General features: G+C 46.0%; 1 protein-coding gene across 5 annotated transcripts in view; it reads right to left on the bottom strand.

The window, feature by feature from the left end:
- Nucleotides 1-4,544: 4,544 nt before the first annotated feature.
- Nucleotides 4,545-15,443, bottom strand: part of SSBP3 (single stranded DNA binding protein 3) — a 136,823-nt gene continuing 125,924 nt past the window's right edge. For 3 of the 5 annotated variants that reach the window (XM_073357617.1, XM_073357616.1, XM_073357614.1), the window contains 9 exons: nt 14,437-14,525; nt 14,234-14,282; nt 13,369-13,404; nt 12,735-12,789; nt 11,057-11,127; nt 7,539-7,617; nt 6,639-6,667; nt 6,199-6,300; nt 4,545-5,015 (listed from right to left, as the gene is read on the bottom strand). In XM_073357617.1, coding sequence (XP_073213718.1) covers nt 4,986-5,015; nt 6,199-6,300; nt 6,639-6,667; nt 7,539-7,617; nt 11,057-11,127; nt 12,735-12,789; nt 13,369-13,404; nt 14,234-14,282; nt 14,437-14,525 — 540 coding nt within the window. In that variant the 3' untranslated portion in view covers nt 4,545-4,985. The remainder of the gene's footprint in view (nt 5,016-6,198; nt 6,301-6,638; nt 6,668-7,538; nt 7,618-11,056; nt 11,128-12,734; nt 12,790-13,368; nt 13,405-14,233; nt 14,283-14,436; nt 14,526-15,443) is intronic. The other 2 variants (XM_073357618.1, XM_073357615.1) reach the window with 1 other exon arrangement.

Below are 15,443 nucleotides of genomic sequence, written 5' to 3'. Positions count from 1 at the left end.
CTGTCACCCCTAGGTCCTTTTCCGCAGAACTGCTGCCGAGCCATTCAGTCCCTAGTCTGTAGCGGTGCATTGGATTCTTCCATCCTAAGTGCAGGACCCTGCACTTATCCTTATTGAACCTCATCAGATTTCTTTTGGCCCAATCCTCCAATTTGTCTAGGTCTTTCTGTATCCTGTCCCTCCCCTCCAGCGTATCTACCACTCCTCCCAGTTTAGTATCATCCGCAAATTTGCTGAGAGTGCAATCTACACCATCCTCCAGATCATTTATGAAGATATTGAACAAAACCGGCCCCAGGACCGACCCCTGGGGCACTCCACTTGACACCGGCTGCCAACTAGACATGGAGCCATTGATCACTACCCGTTGAGCCCGACAATCTAGCCAGCTTTCTACCCACCTTATAGTGCATTCATCCAGCCCATACTTCCTTAACTTGCTGACAAGAATACTGTGGGAGACCGTGTCAAAAGCTTTGCTAAAGTCAAGAAACAATACATCCACTGCTTTCCCTTCATCCACAGAACCAGTAATTTCATCATAGAAGGTGATTAGATTAGTCAGGCATGACCTTCCCTTGGTGAATCCATGCTGGCTGTTCCTGATCACTTTCCTCTCATGCAAGTGCTTCAGGATTGATTCTTCAAAGCTTCAAAGTTCCCTGCTTATACCGATATCCCCAGCAAGCCAGACTGCCTAAACAGGCCAGCATCTGCACTTTGCTCTCTCCCCGAACGCTATGAACAGCTGGCATTGTCAGCAGTCACAAGTTACCAAACAGCTCTTTCTATGCAAGCACATTTATTCTTAAGGTAAAAGGCATTTCAGAGGAAAAAAACATTAAAAACAAACCCCTGCATGCATGCTAATAAGCTTACCAGAGATCACCCCAACTCCAAAAAGAGCTCTGACAGGAGCCAGTCCTTCAAACCCCACACTGGGGGTTTTCTGTAGTTACAGTTCACAACAGCCTTAGCTCAGAACGAGAACAGTCACATTAAAATCGGAGAGAAGAGCTGTCACGGAGTGTTTTCTTCAGAATAGCTACATTAAAGATTACCTTGTATTGCAATATCACCTGGGAATTACGGAACCCATTGTGCTCGGTGCTGCAGATTGGGTCTTTTCATATTGTGTGTGTGGGGGGGTGAGGGTATAAAAAAGTAACCTTCCCCTTGGAGTTACACCAGTACCTTCACATGATGTATGTGAGAACAGCACATGCTGACTGGATGTTTACGATTCGTTAAAAACAAAGCTGTAAACTTAACACTCCAATATCCTTTCTTCACCTTCAATCAGGATTTTGTGCATCTCCTGCAACAGATGCTGGCCACAAATAAAATCCAGCTCCTTTCCCTACATTCTCCACTTTGTTTTGAGCGTTTGCAGAGCCGGTGCTAGCCCATAGGGGGTCCTAAGTAGGAATATTTTAGGCTTCCCAATTCTAAAACAGACAAGCTCTTATAAAAAGAGAATGGGGGCCCCCTTGAGCTGCTTGGGGCCCTCAGCAACTGCTTAGTCTGCTGATGCCTATCACCAGCACACACAGTTTGATGTCACCTGGGAGCTACATTGTAATTGACCTTGTCTATATTTGTGTATAAAGCACTCCTGCTCTACAAATGGCAATCAACAATTGCATGAAGATGAGACCCCTGAAAGGGAAAAGGAGGAATTTTCAACTTTTTTTTTTTTTTTTTTAAATGAAGATGGATACCTGGCATACACTTAACACAATTTTCCTAGGGTGAAATTCTCTCTCAGCCCACAAGCCAGCATGAAGCCAGAGTCTGGGCTGTCTAGCCTACAATCAGAGATGGCGGCAGCCCAGTTAGGCACGCTCGCATTAGAGCTTTAATCTAGCTCAAATGGCTAAAAATCACAGTGAAGCTGTTGCAGCGTGGGCCTCAGGGCTGGCTGTGCAAGCCCGCCCGTAACACTGGGTACATACTTGCATCGCTAGCCAGCGCTGGGGTCCTGTGCCACCACATCTTCATGGCTAGTTTTAGCCAGGCTGGCTAGACTAAAGCTAGCGTGGGTATGTCTGAGCTGCAATCACACCTCTGATTGCCATGTAGACAGACTAAATGGACTCGGCTCATCTTGCTCCCACCTGCATAGCAGGCAGTGGTGCTCCAGCACGACTCCTCGTGCAGATCTAATGGGTGCCCCACACGTCCATCTGCACTGGCTGCTAATGGGCTCTACTTCCCCAGCAAATATAGGGGGGGCAGGAGGACCTTTTCACCCCACAGAGTCACAGGGCTTTCTGCGGTGTGGAGAGCCTCCCCCATGCAGAGAATCTCACTTTCCCAATGAGGCTCCTAAAGGTGCTTTTAAAATACTGACATCCACTTTTAACAGAAGGGTCCCCAGGCCCCATCAGTTCTCTCCCAATGAGCACGCTCATAGGATGGGGAATTGTAACATTCTTCCAATGGATAAGACACATGCTGTCCATCAACATTTCAGTTTTAAGACGAAGAAACGCTGACTTCGACCCCCCTCCACCCGACATTACTGTTAAAGCTTCCAATCCCAGCGTGGCTGGAGACAAGCTTCCAGAGATATTCCCACAGATCGGAGTCCTTAGCAGGCATAGCCCAAAGGAAACTATCCATACCATGGCATTCACTCATCCCACTGCCCCTGCCCCGGGGGCCCAGGTTCTACACAGCATCTCCTGAGAGGCCTAGCTCAGAAGGTGCAGCTTGACTTTATATCACCTTGGTGCAGCCCAGATTCTGGGCCACTCCGTGGGCTGAAATGGCCACTGGCATAAGGGGTTTTTCTAATTTATAGCCGCTTCTCCAAGGCGGCGGTGTAGCCCAGAACCCATTGCTACGGGCACACCTCTACACTAGGGCCCAATGGGGCGGGGAAAAGAGCACAGAGCTGCTTTCCTCAGTCTTCTGTTGCTCTGGGCTGAAGGAATTCTCCACCGGCCCCTGAGCGGCATCTCTGCAACTGACAAAGCAGTGGATAAAAGCTGGGGCTAGGATCTGCCACCCCTTCTAAACCCTACCGCTCTGTCTGGAACCGAATGTCTCAATAGAAGTTCCTTGTGGGGGAGGGGTTAAAACGGCCCATCCTCAGTAGATACACTCTCCCGCCCCCCCAAAACTGTACAGAAAGTGTTTGAGTCATTAGAAGTGCCCAGCTTTCTCATGGCAAATCCCAGTAACAAACAGCCGAGACCTGAACTCAAATGTTTATGTTTATATTTATTACAGCATGGAGGGGGGAAAAAACCGTTTCATTCAAAAACCATCCCATACCAATGAAGACAATAATTTAGCTATCCATTTTAAAATACATTAAAACCGGTCTGTCATTTCTCACTTCAAAAAACAAAAAACAAAACAAAAAAAGATGATCCATTCTGGAGACCACGGATGTATCAGCAATACAACAAATCTTCATTTGATTTTTTTTTTTATTTTTAAATATTAACCTGACTGTAACTATGAGACTGACACCCTTTCCCCCCCCAGCCCCCCCCTCACCCCCCCACGACCTTCTACAGGTAAAGCACAATTAAAATGCCTAGGAAAAAGAAGGCAAACATTTAAAAAAATTCATATGACACACTAAAAAAAGTTTGTCATCTCATGTCTTGCAGTCAGAATAATAAAAACCAGCCAATGTTCCCAAAAAACATCTCAATGAAGGGGTGCAGAAAAAAAGACATCCCTTTAATAAAACATTATCAACAAATATCGTACACAAACTACAATGTATAATAATTACTTTTTTTCCCTCTCTTATTTTAGAACCAGACTACAAGGTAAGAAAAAACACTGAAACAAGATACAATGTTCTCAATAATCGGCACAAAGGGAAATCCAGGGAGATAATATTTTACATAATGTGATATACATGGATCAGAAGTGGAGATTTATAAAACAAAGACCAACTACAGGGTAGTGTAATGTACATAGATCCCAGACTCTGGCGAGTGTCACTTTAACATGGTTGGTTGGTTACTTTTCTGTAGTCACCTCTACCAAGAGAAGAAAGGTAATTTTTTCATTTTTGTTTTTATTTTTTTTTTTTTGTTACAGAGTGAGCCTACAGAATAGCAAGTATACATTTGAATTACTTTAAAATATCTCCATCCAGTTCCAAAACACATACAGCGAAACCCTGATAAGATCACATCTTTTTTTAAAAAAATACAAAACCAAAAATCAACAAAGATGTTAGCTTGAGATCACAGTTACAAAATCCCAGGTCAGATTAACCCTTTCTTTCTCTCTCTTTTTGGTGGTAGTGGTGGGGGGGAAATATAGCTCAAGGATTCTCGCAGGGGCAAGTATTGAACTCTCCTTGTATTCCAAGAGGGGGAAAAAAAGACTAATACAGTGCATGCCACGGTCACAGATAGTAAGATCACAATTAATTCTTGAGGATGTGATCCTATGAGGGGCCAACTGCATTAACAACTTTCTATGAGGTGGAGGAGTCTCTTCTGGAGGAGGCGGCGTTGTGCTGCAAACAAGAAAAACAAAAACAAGAACACGCCTTCCGAACAAAAACCGCCAATTGTAAACTGTCCAGTTTATTTTCAAAAAAATAGGACTACAACAGAGACAACATGAGATTTCATATCTAGACTAGCTTCCTGGTGTAGCACGGCACAAACATACAACAGGTTTAAAAGAACAAAGCAAAGAGGTTGGAGTTGGGTACTGGAGGCTTCCATTTGTTTCCCAAAAAAAAAAAAAAAAAGTGTCATGTACATATATAAATCCTTCCGCACAAGAAGGATCTTGTCACGTCTTGAAATATTTTAAGTTTTGTCCTTCATGTTTTATGGAATAAAAAGTTCAGCCTTTTTATTGCATGAAACTAAAACTGGGGTTTGGCCCCCTCGCGTCTCTCTGCCAATACACCTAGCTTCTTCTTGCATAATTTCTTTTAGATCCTCCAAATGGCAGCTGACTCTCTTTATCCTGGAGAAGAGGAAGGGGGAGGGAAATCACACACTCATCGTCATGCTGGGGGAATACTGAAAGAGAGACAAGCACAGAATGAGTACTGGGCAAACAGGACTGAAATACTAAACGCGGCCAAGGCCAGGGAAGAGGGGATATGAAAGTAAGACTCGGGCTTATGAAAACTATAAAGCAACATAATTGGATGTAATAAATCAGAAAGATAGAATATGCTAGAGACTCTTAATTTATCAGCACATAATCCGCTGCATAATGGTCTTTCCAGGGAGAAAATAAGCAAAACAGTATGGGGTAGGAGGCAATTTAAATGCATGCATGTATATAATGCTAAATACAGTGAGAAAAAAAGAGGGGGAGCCTCTTGCATCTGTAGAGCTTGAAATCCATCGTGAAAATACTCTGCAGATCTCAAAGATGCGTGCACATTTGTTGGCAGCTGAAAGCGAGCATGGTTAGCGGTGTCTGCTCAGGGGCAGCTCGGAAACAGCAGGGGGTGTTGCAAGCCTGAGCAAAACTGCTCTCAAGCATCAATAGGGGGTCCCAAGATTAGACCTGCAGCTTCCCTGCTGTTCCAAACTGCAGCACAGCTGTATACGGAGCTTTTCACAGAGCGAAAATGTTTGTCTCTAGCTCACCACGATAGCTCACTTTCACCAGAGTCAATTTCACGCACACGATGGCTAGAAAGGGGGCCAGCAAGGTTTATTTACACCTTTATTAAAAAACCCTACCAATTGGGCACAGAGCCGGGTTACACAAGCACGTGACCCTACTGCTGTCATGTTTTTTCTCCCCCCTCAGCCTCATTTGTTACATGCGGTTGCCATCTTGTCTAGCCTACATGCTTTTTGGTTCAATACCTTGTTCAGAAATAGATCTCAAAATGCAGCGCAAATGGCAGGGAAGATTTTTTATCGCTACTTTTTGTTTTTCGCTTGGATGGGGGTCTCCAAAGCACAGAGGTTAAGCAACATTCCCTGGGTCAAACAGAAAGGCAGTGGCAGAATCAGGTTTAGGAACCAGGGCTTCTCCGCTCCCAGCCCTGTGCCGAGTCCTCTGGACCACAGCTAGATCTGTATTAAATGACAACATGCTTTCTCTACGATCATCAAAGAAAGCACGATCACCTCTGCCCCTCCAGACCTCAGGCCCCACCAGGAAGCAGAGACAGAGCCTTATAAATTTTGTGATCCCAAAAGAGAGGGGGCTTAGAGACTGGGTGTCTGAGCAACTCACATTGTCATTTTGGAAGGAATGGAGGAAGTTACCTCCCAGTTCACCATCATCTCTCGGAGTGCCCGGGGGGTTGCTAATGCCACTTATGTTGTTTGGAGAATTCTAAGGAGACAAAAGAAGGAGAAGGGGAGTATGCCTCAAATACGTCACTGAGCACAGACTGGCAAAATCCCTCGCTAACGACTGTGAGCAGCCGGTGGGAAAACAGGAGAGAACGGCTGTGTTTTATACAACCTTCTGTTCGCGCCGAAGCAAATGTCTCATGGGAAAGGGCTACAGGATGGGAGAAAGCCTCTGGTGTCCCTCTATTGCTCCCCCTACATTGGGGACTCTCCAACCACACACACAATTTTCTCACTGCTGATGCTTTATGAGGGAAGGACGGACTACAGTTGAAAGGAAAATGATTCACCTTTACGGTCACCAGAGTGCACACTTACTTTTGGAAGTCCATCTATGTCGCCTGACCCTATCGAGAGAGGGGAAGAAAGAGAACTTTTATTTGCAGGTTAGTGACATTCCTTGCTCAGAATTAATGCAGTTCTCCTTGGCTAGCCCATTCAGTGCTCGAGCAGGTGCTGGGCAGGTGCCTAGAATGCCATCCAGAAACAGGAGGCGGTTGCTACATGCAGCTACTCCAGGGCATTGCTAGCAGCAAGCAATACAGGTCACAGCTGTGTTAATCCCACACCTCTTAACATTTGCCTCTGGTAAAAGGGAACGGTGGGGGGCCTCAGCTGCCTTTCCTTTGTATGCTGGCCTCCAGGGAGTGGAGGACCGCTCACCTGACTGCAAAGCGCCGGGCACTCTTACTGAATGGCACTAGAAAAATGGCAGGTTAGCTGCAGGGGCCTTGGCTCTCCCTGTGGCACTCGGACACTGATCAAGCTATAGCATAGCTCCTAGAGCAGGACAACATAGGAGACAGACTCTAGGTTAATGGTGGCCTTTCTACTGCTTTCAATTAAACACCAACACTGGTTTTGCGTTTAAGCTCCTTTTCTGACTGAATCTATCAATGCTGCTCCAGTGAGACTGCGATAGTGCTCCATGCTACAACAGAAGAGTATCCAGCCACGTGGGCGGACAGGCAGCTGGCAGGTAGGTCAAGGCAAAAGGCGGCTGTGTGGGGTATGGGCCGGAGGAAATAGGGTGATTCTCAGACCTCTGAGAGCTCACAGTGCTCACGTGCCTCCAAAAATCACTGACTAGTACACCAGGAGCAAGGCAGGAAAAGCCACCGGACAATAGTATCTCCCTCACAGAGCTCTAATCAGCATTAAACAGCTTGTTAAGGGTCAGCTCTAGTGCGCTTCCCGCTCAGCCAACCTTGAGCTTACCTAACGATCCATTCATGTGGTGTGGTTCCATACCGCCCATGCCTCCCATTGGGCCATCAGAACCGGGCCCCATTGGGAACTGAGAAAGGAAACAGCAGAAAATGTAACCCCAAAATAAGAGACCCGTACTCCTATCAGCATCAAGCACACCAGCCCTCCCACTGGCAAAGATGGCCTCAAAACAGAGCAGAACGTTCTATGATCCAAATTTTGCCCAGACACGGAAAGGTGACCTGGCTCCCGTTGGGTTGGGAAGCAATATCCCTTGAAAACTTATCCGCCTCAGGAAAGTTACAGTCTTGGTCACTAAGGCTACGTCTACACTACAGAGCCCACATTGGCACAGCTATGCCTACACAGCCTCCAGTGTAGACAGAGTATGTGGAGAGAAGGAGTTTTTCCGACAGGGTAGGAATACCATGTCCACAAATGAAGCACTCTTCTGTCAGCACCATTGCATCTACCTGGGGTTTTTGCTGGCATGGCTACATCTCTAGGGGGTGCAGGCGGTAATACTTTGGTCCAGTTCTGGCTGTTGGATTTAGTGTGCGGATGGTGGTGTGGCCTGCGACATACAGGAGGTCTCAGACACTTTGGTGGTCCCCTCTGGCCTTCGACTCAATTACCCCCGACTCTATAGCTACATAGAATAGCAGGGCTCTGGTTTCACCCTCTGTGACCTCCACCATGAACAGTGTTTAGAGAGAAACTAATATCCCTCCTTTGGGACCATACACCCGCAGCGGACAGGGCCCCCCACCGTTCTGGAAATAACTCACTGTGGCAGGCTGATAGGACCTGAATCACAGGGCTATCAAGTCAGCCAAGACACCCAACGAGGCGAGCGGGTAATATGACGGGTGTCAGGCGCGATAGGGAGGGCTTCCTTTCTCCCACCTGGTTTAATGCTCTAAGGTGCTATGGTGAGCGGGGGTTCAAACCCCTCTTCCAGAAACACAGTCACAAACACACAGCAGTGAAACCCATGCTCAGACACATGCGTGTGACCCTTTCGCCCCTCCTGCCCCGCCATCAGACGGTCTGCCCCAATAAGAACGGCAGGGAGGGCGGGGACATGCACACATGTGGGGGGTGACCCCCAGCTGCCTTGTCAGCAGCACTCAGTGCTCTCTCAGCGGACAGAGGCACACACGCAGCAGCACAATGGTTCTGCAGCTACTTTCCCCCCCGTGGGCACAGGCAGCCCAAACAGTTACACTTCCTTGAAGCCAGGAAGTGATGTCTAAAGGGCACACATTCTCCCCACCAGCATATCCCCAAGTGAACCAGCCACTATAACCCAACGTGGGGGTCAACATGCTGTGCCCTACGAAGATTGGCTCCCCCCATTTCACTCCACTGTGCTTGTGACATCCTTCTCTGGCCATGAGGGGTTGTTCCAAGATCACTGCATGGCAAAACCACCTCTCACCTGAAGAGTGCGCAACCTGATCTACCATTGCAAATCCAGGCCAAAGATCTCCTGCCAGCACATTTCAATGGCTGGCTGAGGGAGCCGGCCATATTTCCTTACACCACCGTTCATCTTCCTTCCCCCAGTGCTGCTCATTCCCAGCAATCAGTGAGGCTTCAACATGATCACCTTAGCTAGATCTACCCCTCAACCCCCTGTGCTGTGAACGTCATCCATCTGGCTGCAGGGGGAACGGATGAGCCTCCCTTTGGGGCCTACCCATGCAGCTCCTCAAGTCAGACAATGGGGTTTGCTCTTGAGCAGTCTGAAGCCTGGGCGTCAAGTGCCTCACATCTGCCAGGCTCCTGACCCATGAGCACAGGGGTGCAAATTGAACCTGGCTCTGCCATTTTCCTGGTGAATAAAGCCATCAAAGCTAGCTAGCAGCCTGCACTCTCCATACCAAGCCGAAGAGCACTCCAGGATTCAGGCCAACTGGCAGCCTCTGCTCAGGCAAGGCCTAGAGACCCAGAGTACGGCCTGCTATCGGGCCGGATGGAGGAGCACTCTCCTCACTGCTGTACAGCTCCTCCAAGCCAATGCCGTCAGCTCCTCCCTTACCGAGCACCGAACCAAAACAGACTTCAGGTGGAACCGTCATGCTCTGACACACCCACCTTCTGGCACCACCATTTCTTTTTCTAAGTGGATGGGTGCAATGTCTTCCCACCCCCACACCATTCCTCCTCAGCACACAGACAGGAGTGATGGATCCTCACAGCTGATCCAGCCAACGCAGCCACTTATGGGTGCCACACTCCCATGCTCCACACTGAACAGGGGCAGGCAGATTCAATAACGCGTCACCTCCTTGCAGCAGGGCCCACCCTCGTTGGGAGACTGGAAAGCACCGAGCACAGAGTGGGCACTACTGTAAAGAAGTGTGGGAAGGTTTTTGTTTATCCTCATCACCTCCCTCATTTTGTTTCCCTGTCCCTAGATCTGCAAAGATCACATTACTGGAAATGGCCAAGGGAGTTCCCACTCGAGTCACTTTACCTTCATAAGCTGAAGACAAAACAGAGTCAAAACCAGCAAATATCTGTACAAACAGACATGCAGCCAACATGGGCACAAAAACACCCCCAAACCCGTCAATAATGGGTTTGACATCTTACTGTTTTATGTGCCAAGCTGCAGCACAGAATGAAGCTTCAGGGCCCAGTTATAAAGCCCCTTAAGGTACATCTACGCAGCCAACACCCACAGCTGGCCCAGGTCAGCTGACTCAGGCTCACAGGGCTGTAAAATTGCTGTGTAGATGTTCAGGACCCTGCAAAGAGCCCAAACACAACCGTTTTTAGCCCTGCAGCCCAAGCGCCATGAGCCCGAGTCAGCTAACCCAGGCCTAGCCACGGCTGTGCCACAGGTCTTTTATTCCAGGACAGACATACCCTTAAAGTCAAGAAAAGTCAATCTGGTCTGATCTTTTTCACCTGCAACACCCATCAACATCACAATGAACATGGCCCTCTTCTCTGCACTTCCCCTTATCCAGTTCATTGATTTGGGCTGTGATTGTCAGAGGAGCCCAAATCCCACTGAAATTCAGTTCATCCCTTGAAAATCCCTACCTTTGGGTCTAGTCAGTTTTGCTGTTCTCCCCTGAAGAGTCAGCTTTCCCTTTGGCGCGAGCTTTTGTTATTATATACTCACCCTCCCGGGGGGAGAGAGAGAAAAAAAAATCTCTCAAATGATCACAAAAATCCACCCACGCTGACAGAGGGATCTCAGAAACAGGCAGTGCTTGGAACCAATTTTTGAAAACGAGTAGTTTATAAGACGACTGTATCCCTTTAAATGCGACTGCTAACTGGATGCATTACTGACATGATCTTGGCCAGAGCAGCACGAACAGCCCCATTTTAATAAGCATAAAAAATTAACAAAGTTGATGAAGAGTTAATCACTTTCTGATGGTTTGTTTTATTTCTATTTTGTAACCAATGGCTGAAATCAATTAAACTGCTCTACCCTCAACTGATGAAGTTAATTATGATTTGTTATGGTATCTGATATGTAAATTATTAGAAAGCAGACTTACATTCGATCGACTGCCTCCAGGCGGTACTGGATTAATCATTGTGTAGATGTTGTCACTTGAATTGGTTGAATCTGTAGAACAGTGAAGCCCAGTAAGTCAGAGTGATTAATTCATTTCTTAATTAAAACAAACTCATGCCACTTGAACTCATTCTTTTGTATTTTATCACCTAAAATTCCCTGTAAGTACCACCATTTTCTGGCTAATTTGTATTTAATGAAGATTCACAAAGTTTTTAATCACAGAAATTCAACTGTGAAAATAATTCAACTACTGAGAATCACAGGGCTTGCTCGTCAGAAGCAGCGTAGAAAGATAATTTGCTTCTATGTATCACTTAACACCTCAGAATTATCCAAACATTATCCAAGATTATTACAATACCGGTATTAAAAACAAATTCCCGAACCAGTATGGAAAAGGAACCTGGGTCTTTATAGTGCACATGGTAACAGACAAACCATTTTAATCACGTCACAATACATAAATGCACGAATTACAAGTGTGCTGCAGCGACAGAATACTGGGGCAGTGACTAGCAGCACCCATTGACATATGGATTGTTTTATTATGACCTAGTCTGAAATGTAGGTCAGAGTTCTCATAAAAATGCAGAAGCAGAAAGACAGTCGTAATATTACATTTTAGCTCCACCCCTGCAGCTGTGAAATACCACAGTTACAGAGCAAGGCTACTTCCCTGGAGCCCACCCACCCGCCATCCCCTCCGATTGATCACTACAACAATTACAAAATCAGCCTTGCAAAACTGCCAGAGAAATTTACCAGTCCTGATGCAGAATCTACATGCCCACCTTTATGTGGGGAAGGAGGAAAAAAATCAATGTGGGAAATTTTAGTGACCCATCCAAAAAACAAGAAATTTGGGGGCGAGGGAATTAGCCTCCCTGTGACAAGCAGAATTTTGCAAAGCTGTTTTCAAAAGCCCCTGCAAGTCCACATTATAAATCTGACCACCACAATGACAGCCTCCACAGCCTGACTTGGTCTTTTTGAGGGAGAAAGCGTCACAGTTAACGTGTGTGGGGGAAGAAGGGGCACAGGAAACATTTGTAGTAAATAGAGATTGGATTTTTTTTCTGTAGCCAATAAACAAAGCCAAGGTTAAAAACAGTATTTTATTAAAGAGCAAGCGGTAGCTGGGATGTCAGCCCCTAAACAGTACAAAATGACTCCCTCGCTTTTTGTTTGCTAACCAGCCTGAAAGGAAAGAAATAAATAGAGTCAATTTTTTATAAGGACGTTTTGTCAAAGAACAAGCAGCATTTTGCACATTTCTAGTGAGGCATGTAAACAAGGCTGGTTCACTTTAGTAACACGGAGATTAAACGTGAAGTGACTGCTGCTTCTCAGGGAGACAAATCCGGACACTGAGAAGAGCTCCCTCCTCTTCCCTACTTCATATGTGCTCACACGTGCTCTCAGAGTCCCCCCGCACCGTGAATTTTCATCCTCTTGACACTCAATCCTGGGCGGAGAAGTGAATACAAAGCCCCATCCTAACAACTACCAAAAGCTTCTTTCAATACGATTGCACGTGATCAGAAATCCAATGGAATGGCAGCTGAGCGTGAGCTGAGGAGTTAGGAGGCTATCACTGAAAACAATCAGCAAATTTGGGTTTTTTAGTGCTGAATTCGTTGGCTGTTGAATTTTACCTGCAGGACTAGGCATGATCGGTGTTCCTGGAGGACCTCCACCACCAGGGGGCCCCTGTAGACAAGATTAAACACACGTCAAAAACCACTGTGATAACATATACTGCAATAGGTCAGCATGATCCTGCTGCTGTCAGCAACAATGTCTCACCTTGGTATTCAGCCAAGCATTAATCTCCTGCTAAAACCTTTGATGCACTCTCCTAGCCAAAGTACAATGCTTTGTTTAAGCCTCGAGCAAAATCAGAATTAAAAAAAAAAAAGCATCTGAGAGGTGTATATGGGAGAGAGTGGAAATCATTTGCAGTGTCCACGAGACCCCTTCTAAAACATTTTTTAGATTTACAGGAAAGGGAGGCTGTTCTGGGTACTCAGAAAACATGCAGATTTCTAGAAACAAACATTCTTACATTTTAGAATTTCTGCCTCTACCCAGACTTCTGTACCAACTCAGGATAGAGGGACATGGCTACGCTATATACGTTTAACTCACACCGAGAATCTATTTATAAGTCCGAATAAGTTATATCTACATACACATGTGTGTGTACAAAGAGTCAATGACCTGTAACGTATATACGTGAAATCTGACCACAAATCTGGCTAGAAATAAGAACTCAGCCCAGGAACTTACCACGTATGTACCAGGCGATGAAGAAGAATATGGAATCTATAAACAGATCATAGGAGAGAGTCACCTATCTGAAATGCAGCATTTCATCAGTAATATCCCGATTTACACATTTAACTCGGGTGCGCACATTCTGCTTTGTCAAACTGAAGCGGAAATTCGGTTGAATTACAGTAGTGGCCTCTGATGGGTTATAAATGCCCACCATGCACTGAATATGCTGGCACACAATATTTCACTTACCCCGTCCCTAAAACCCTACTATTGGCAGGATATAAAAAGGCAAGAAAAATTAATGGTTCAAGAGCAAGGTTGTGGGTGTTCTGCACTACATCAGACACATCTGTGGTCACCGAATGACCAGGCTGCTGCTGGAAGACCCTGTCTCCTTCCTTCCCCCTACTTTTTTTTTTTTTTTTTTTTTTTGTGTGTGTGCCCACAGTGCTGCACAGTATCACACCTTTTCCCTGAATCACAAAGAAAATGGACAGAAAACTGGCTAAGGAACAGATTAGAACAAAGAAACACAACTGTAACTTTTAGACACACCAAGGCAGTAACCAAATTAACGGAACACTGTGCAACATAAAAATCTTCTCTACTTAGCTGGGTGCTCGCTGGGAAGCACTCGACGGTATGGAGGATGGTGAATGTTTGCCTGGGGGTTTGTCCACATTAAATGGGTATAACACTACTCTCCTGTCCTGATACTCAGGCATGTCCACGTAATACCTGTACACTGGCTGGCTCGAAAGACGAGGCTTTAGTCAGAAGTAACAAAAGACGCGAGAAGGAAGTCATATTTGAAGAGATGCTCATGTACAAACTTTTGCTCTAGTCTAATACTGATAAAAAGACAGACACTTACTGAATTAGCACTGCTAGGATTAGGCCATGGTCTACCAGCTCCTGGGCCCCTAGAGTTTAAATGAAAAAGAAAAGCTTTTTATACATGGCACGTCAAGATACAGCTCAACAGCAATGTAGAACTGGGATTCCAAAGTAATTTCAAATCAAGGGTCAAAGCTGCTGTCAGACACCAGAGTTAAAGCATCATGGGTTTTGCCTTACATGTTAATTCCAGGCATGCCGGGGCCTAAAGAGTTGGGTGGAGGTCTCATTCCGCCGCCATAGTTCTGCAATGATAACCAAGGATCAGTCTACCATAACGAGAAGGGAAACCGGAGAAGAAAAGAGAAGGGAAAAAAACAAACAAACAAAAACAAGAGGGTTAGTTTGTGAAAATGAACTTTAATAAAAAATTAGATGATGATGAACATACAAGCAATTAAAAACTTTAAAATAAAACAGGACTATGGTATCTTTCCATTGACTCTCCGCAAGACATCACAGGCTGTTAAAGGTTTATACAGAAGCCAGACAGATTTTGCATTATGGCTTCCCTATTGCAGACTGGAGCACAGCACTGGGTTATCCTAAGCCTGGACCTGCCCTCTGGGAGTGGCCCACTTCAGAGGAAAGAGAATGCCCCGGCCAACCGTGCAATACAATTATTATGGAGTGAGGGAAATTCCCTCCCAGCTCCAGCAGGCATATCAGTTTCTGGCCTGTGGTTTTTCTTTTTTCCCCCCTTTCTTTTGTTTGGGGGTGGATGGACAGAGAAAAAAAAGTATCTGCTTGAAAGATCATTGCTACAGTGTAATGAGCAAGCAATGGGATGCATAGAAGAGATGCCAACAGCATGAACGTTTGCAGTAGCCTTCTAAATACGGAAAAGCAACCTGTCCTCCTAGGGTTGCATCTCAAGCTTAAAAAAAAGAAAAAAAGATTGGTCTTAAAGTCACTACAGAACAGTGTGCATTTCAGACACGCACGCACACACAGATTCACAGCCCGCAGAGTTGCAAGGGAAGGGACGGGACTTCGATTTTCCTACAGAACTGTTCAGATTGACCAAGTCACTGACTCGCACCTCTTCATGGTCAAATCTGATAGTGCGTCAGCAAGTAAAACCCAAACGCATGCACAGGGGGTGGGATGGAAGGTGACATGCAACACAGAAATGCTGTAAACAACTCAGGCACCTGCTCTCCTTTCTTATGTCACCCCCTGGCTTT

This window comes from Lepidochelys kempii, chromosome 8 (assembly GCF_965140265.1).
Source record: "Lepidochelys kempii isolate rLepKem1 chromosome 8, rLepKem1.hap2, whole genome shotgun sequence".
Taxonomy (NCBI): Eukaryota; Metazoa; Chordata; order Testudines; family Cheloniidae; genus Lepidochelys; species Lepidochelys kempii.
Note: the sequence above shows the minus strand (reverse complement) of the source record. Positions and strands in the feature narration are given on the sequence as shown.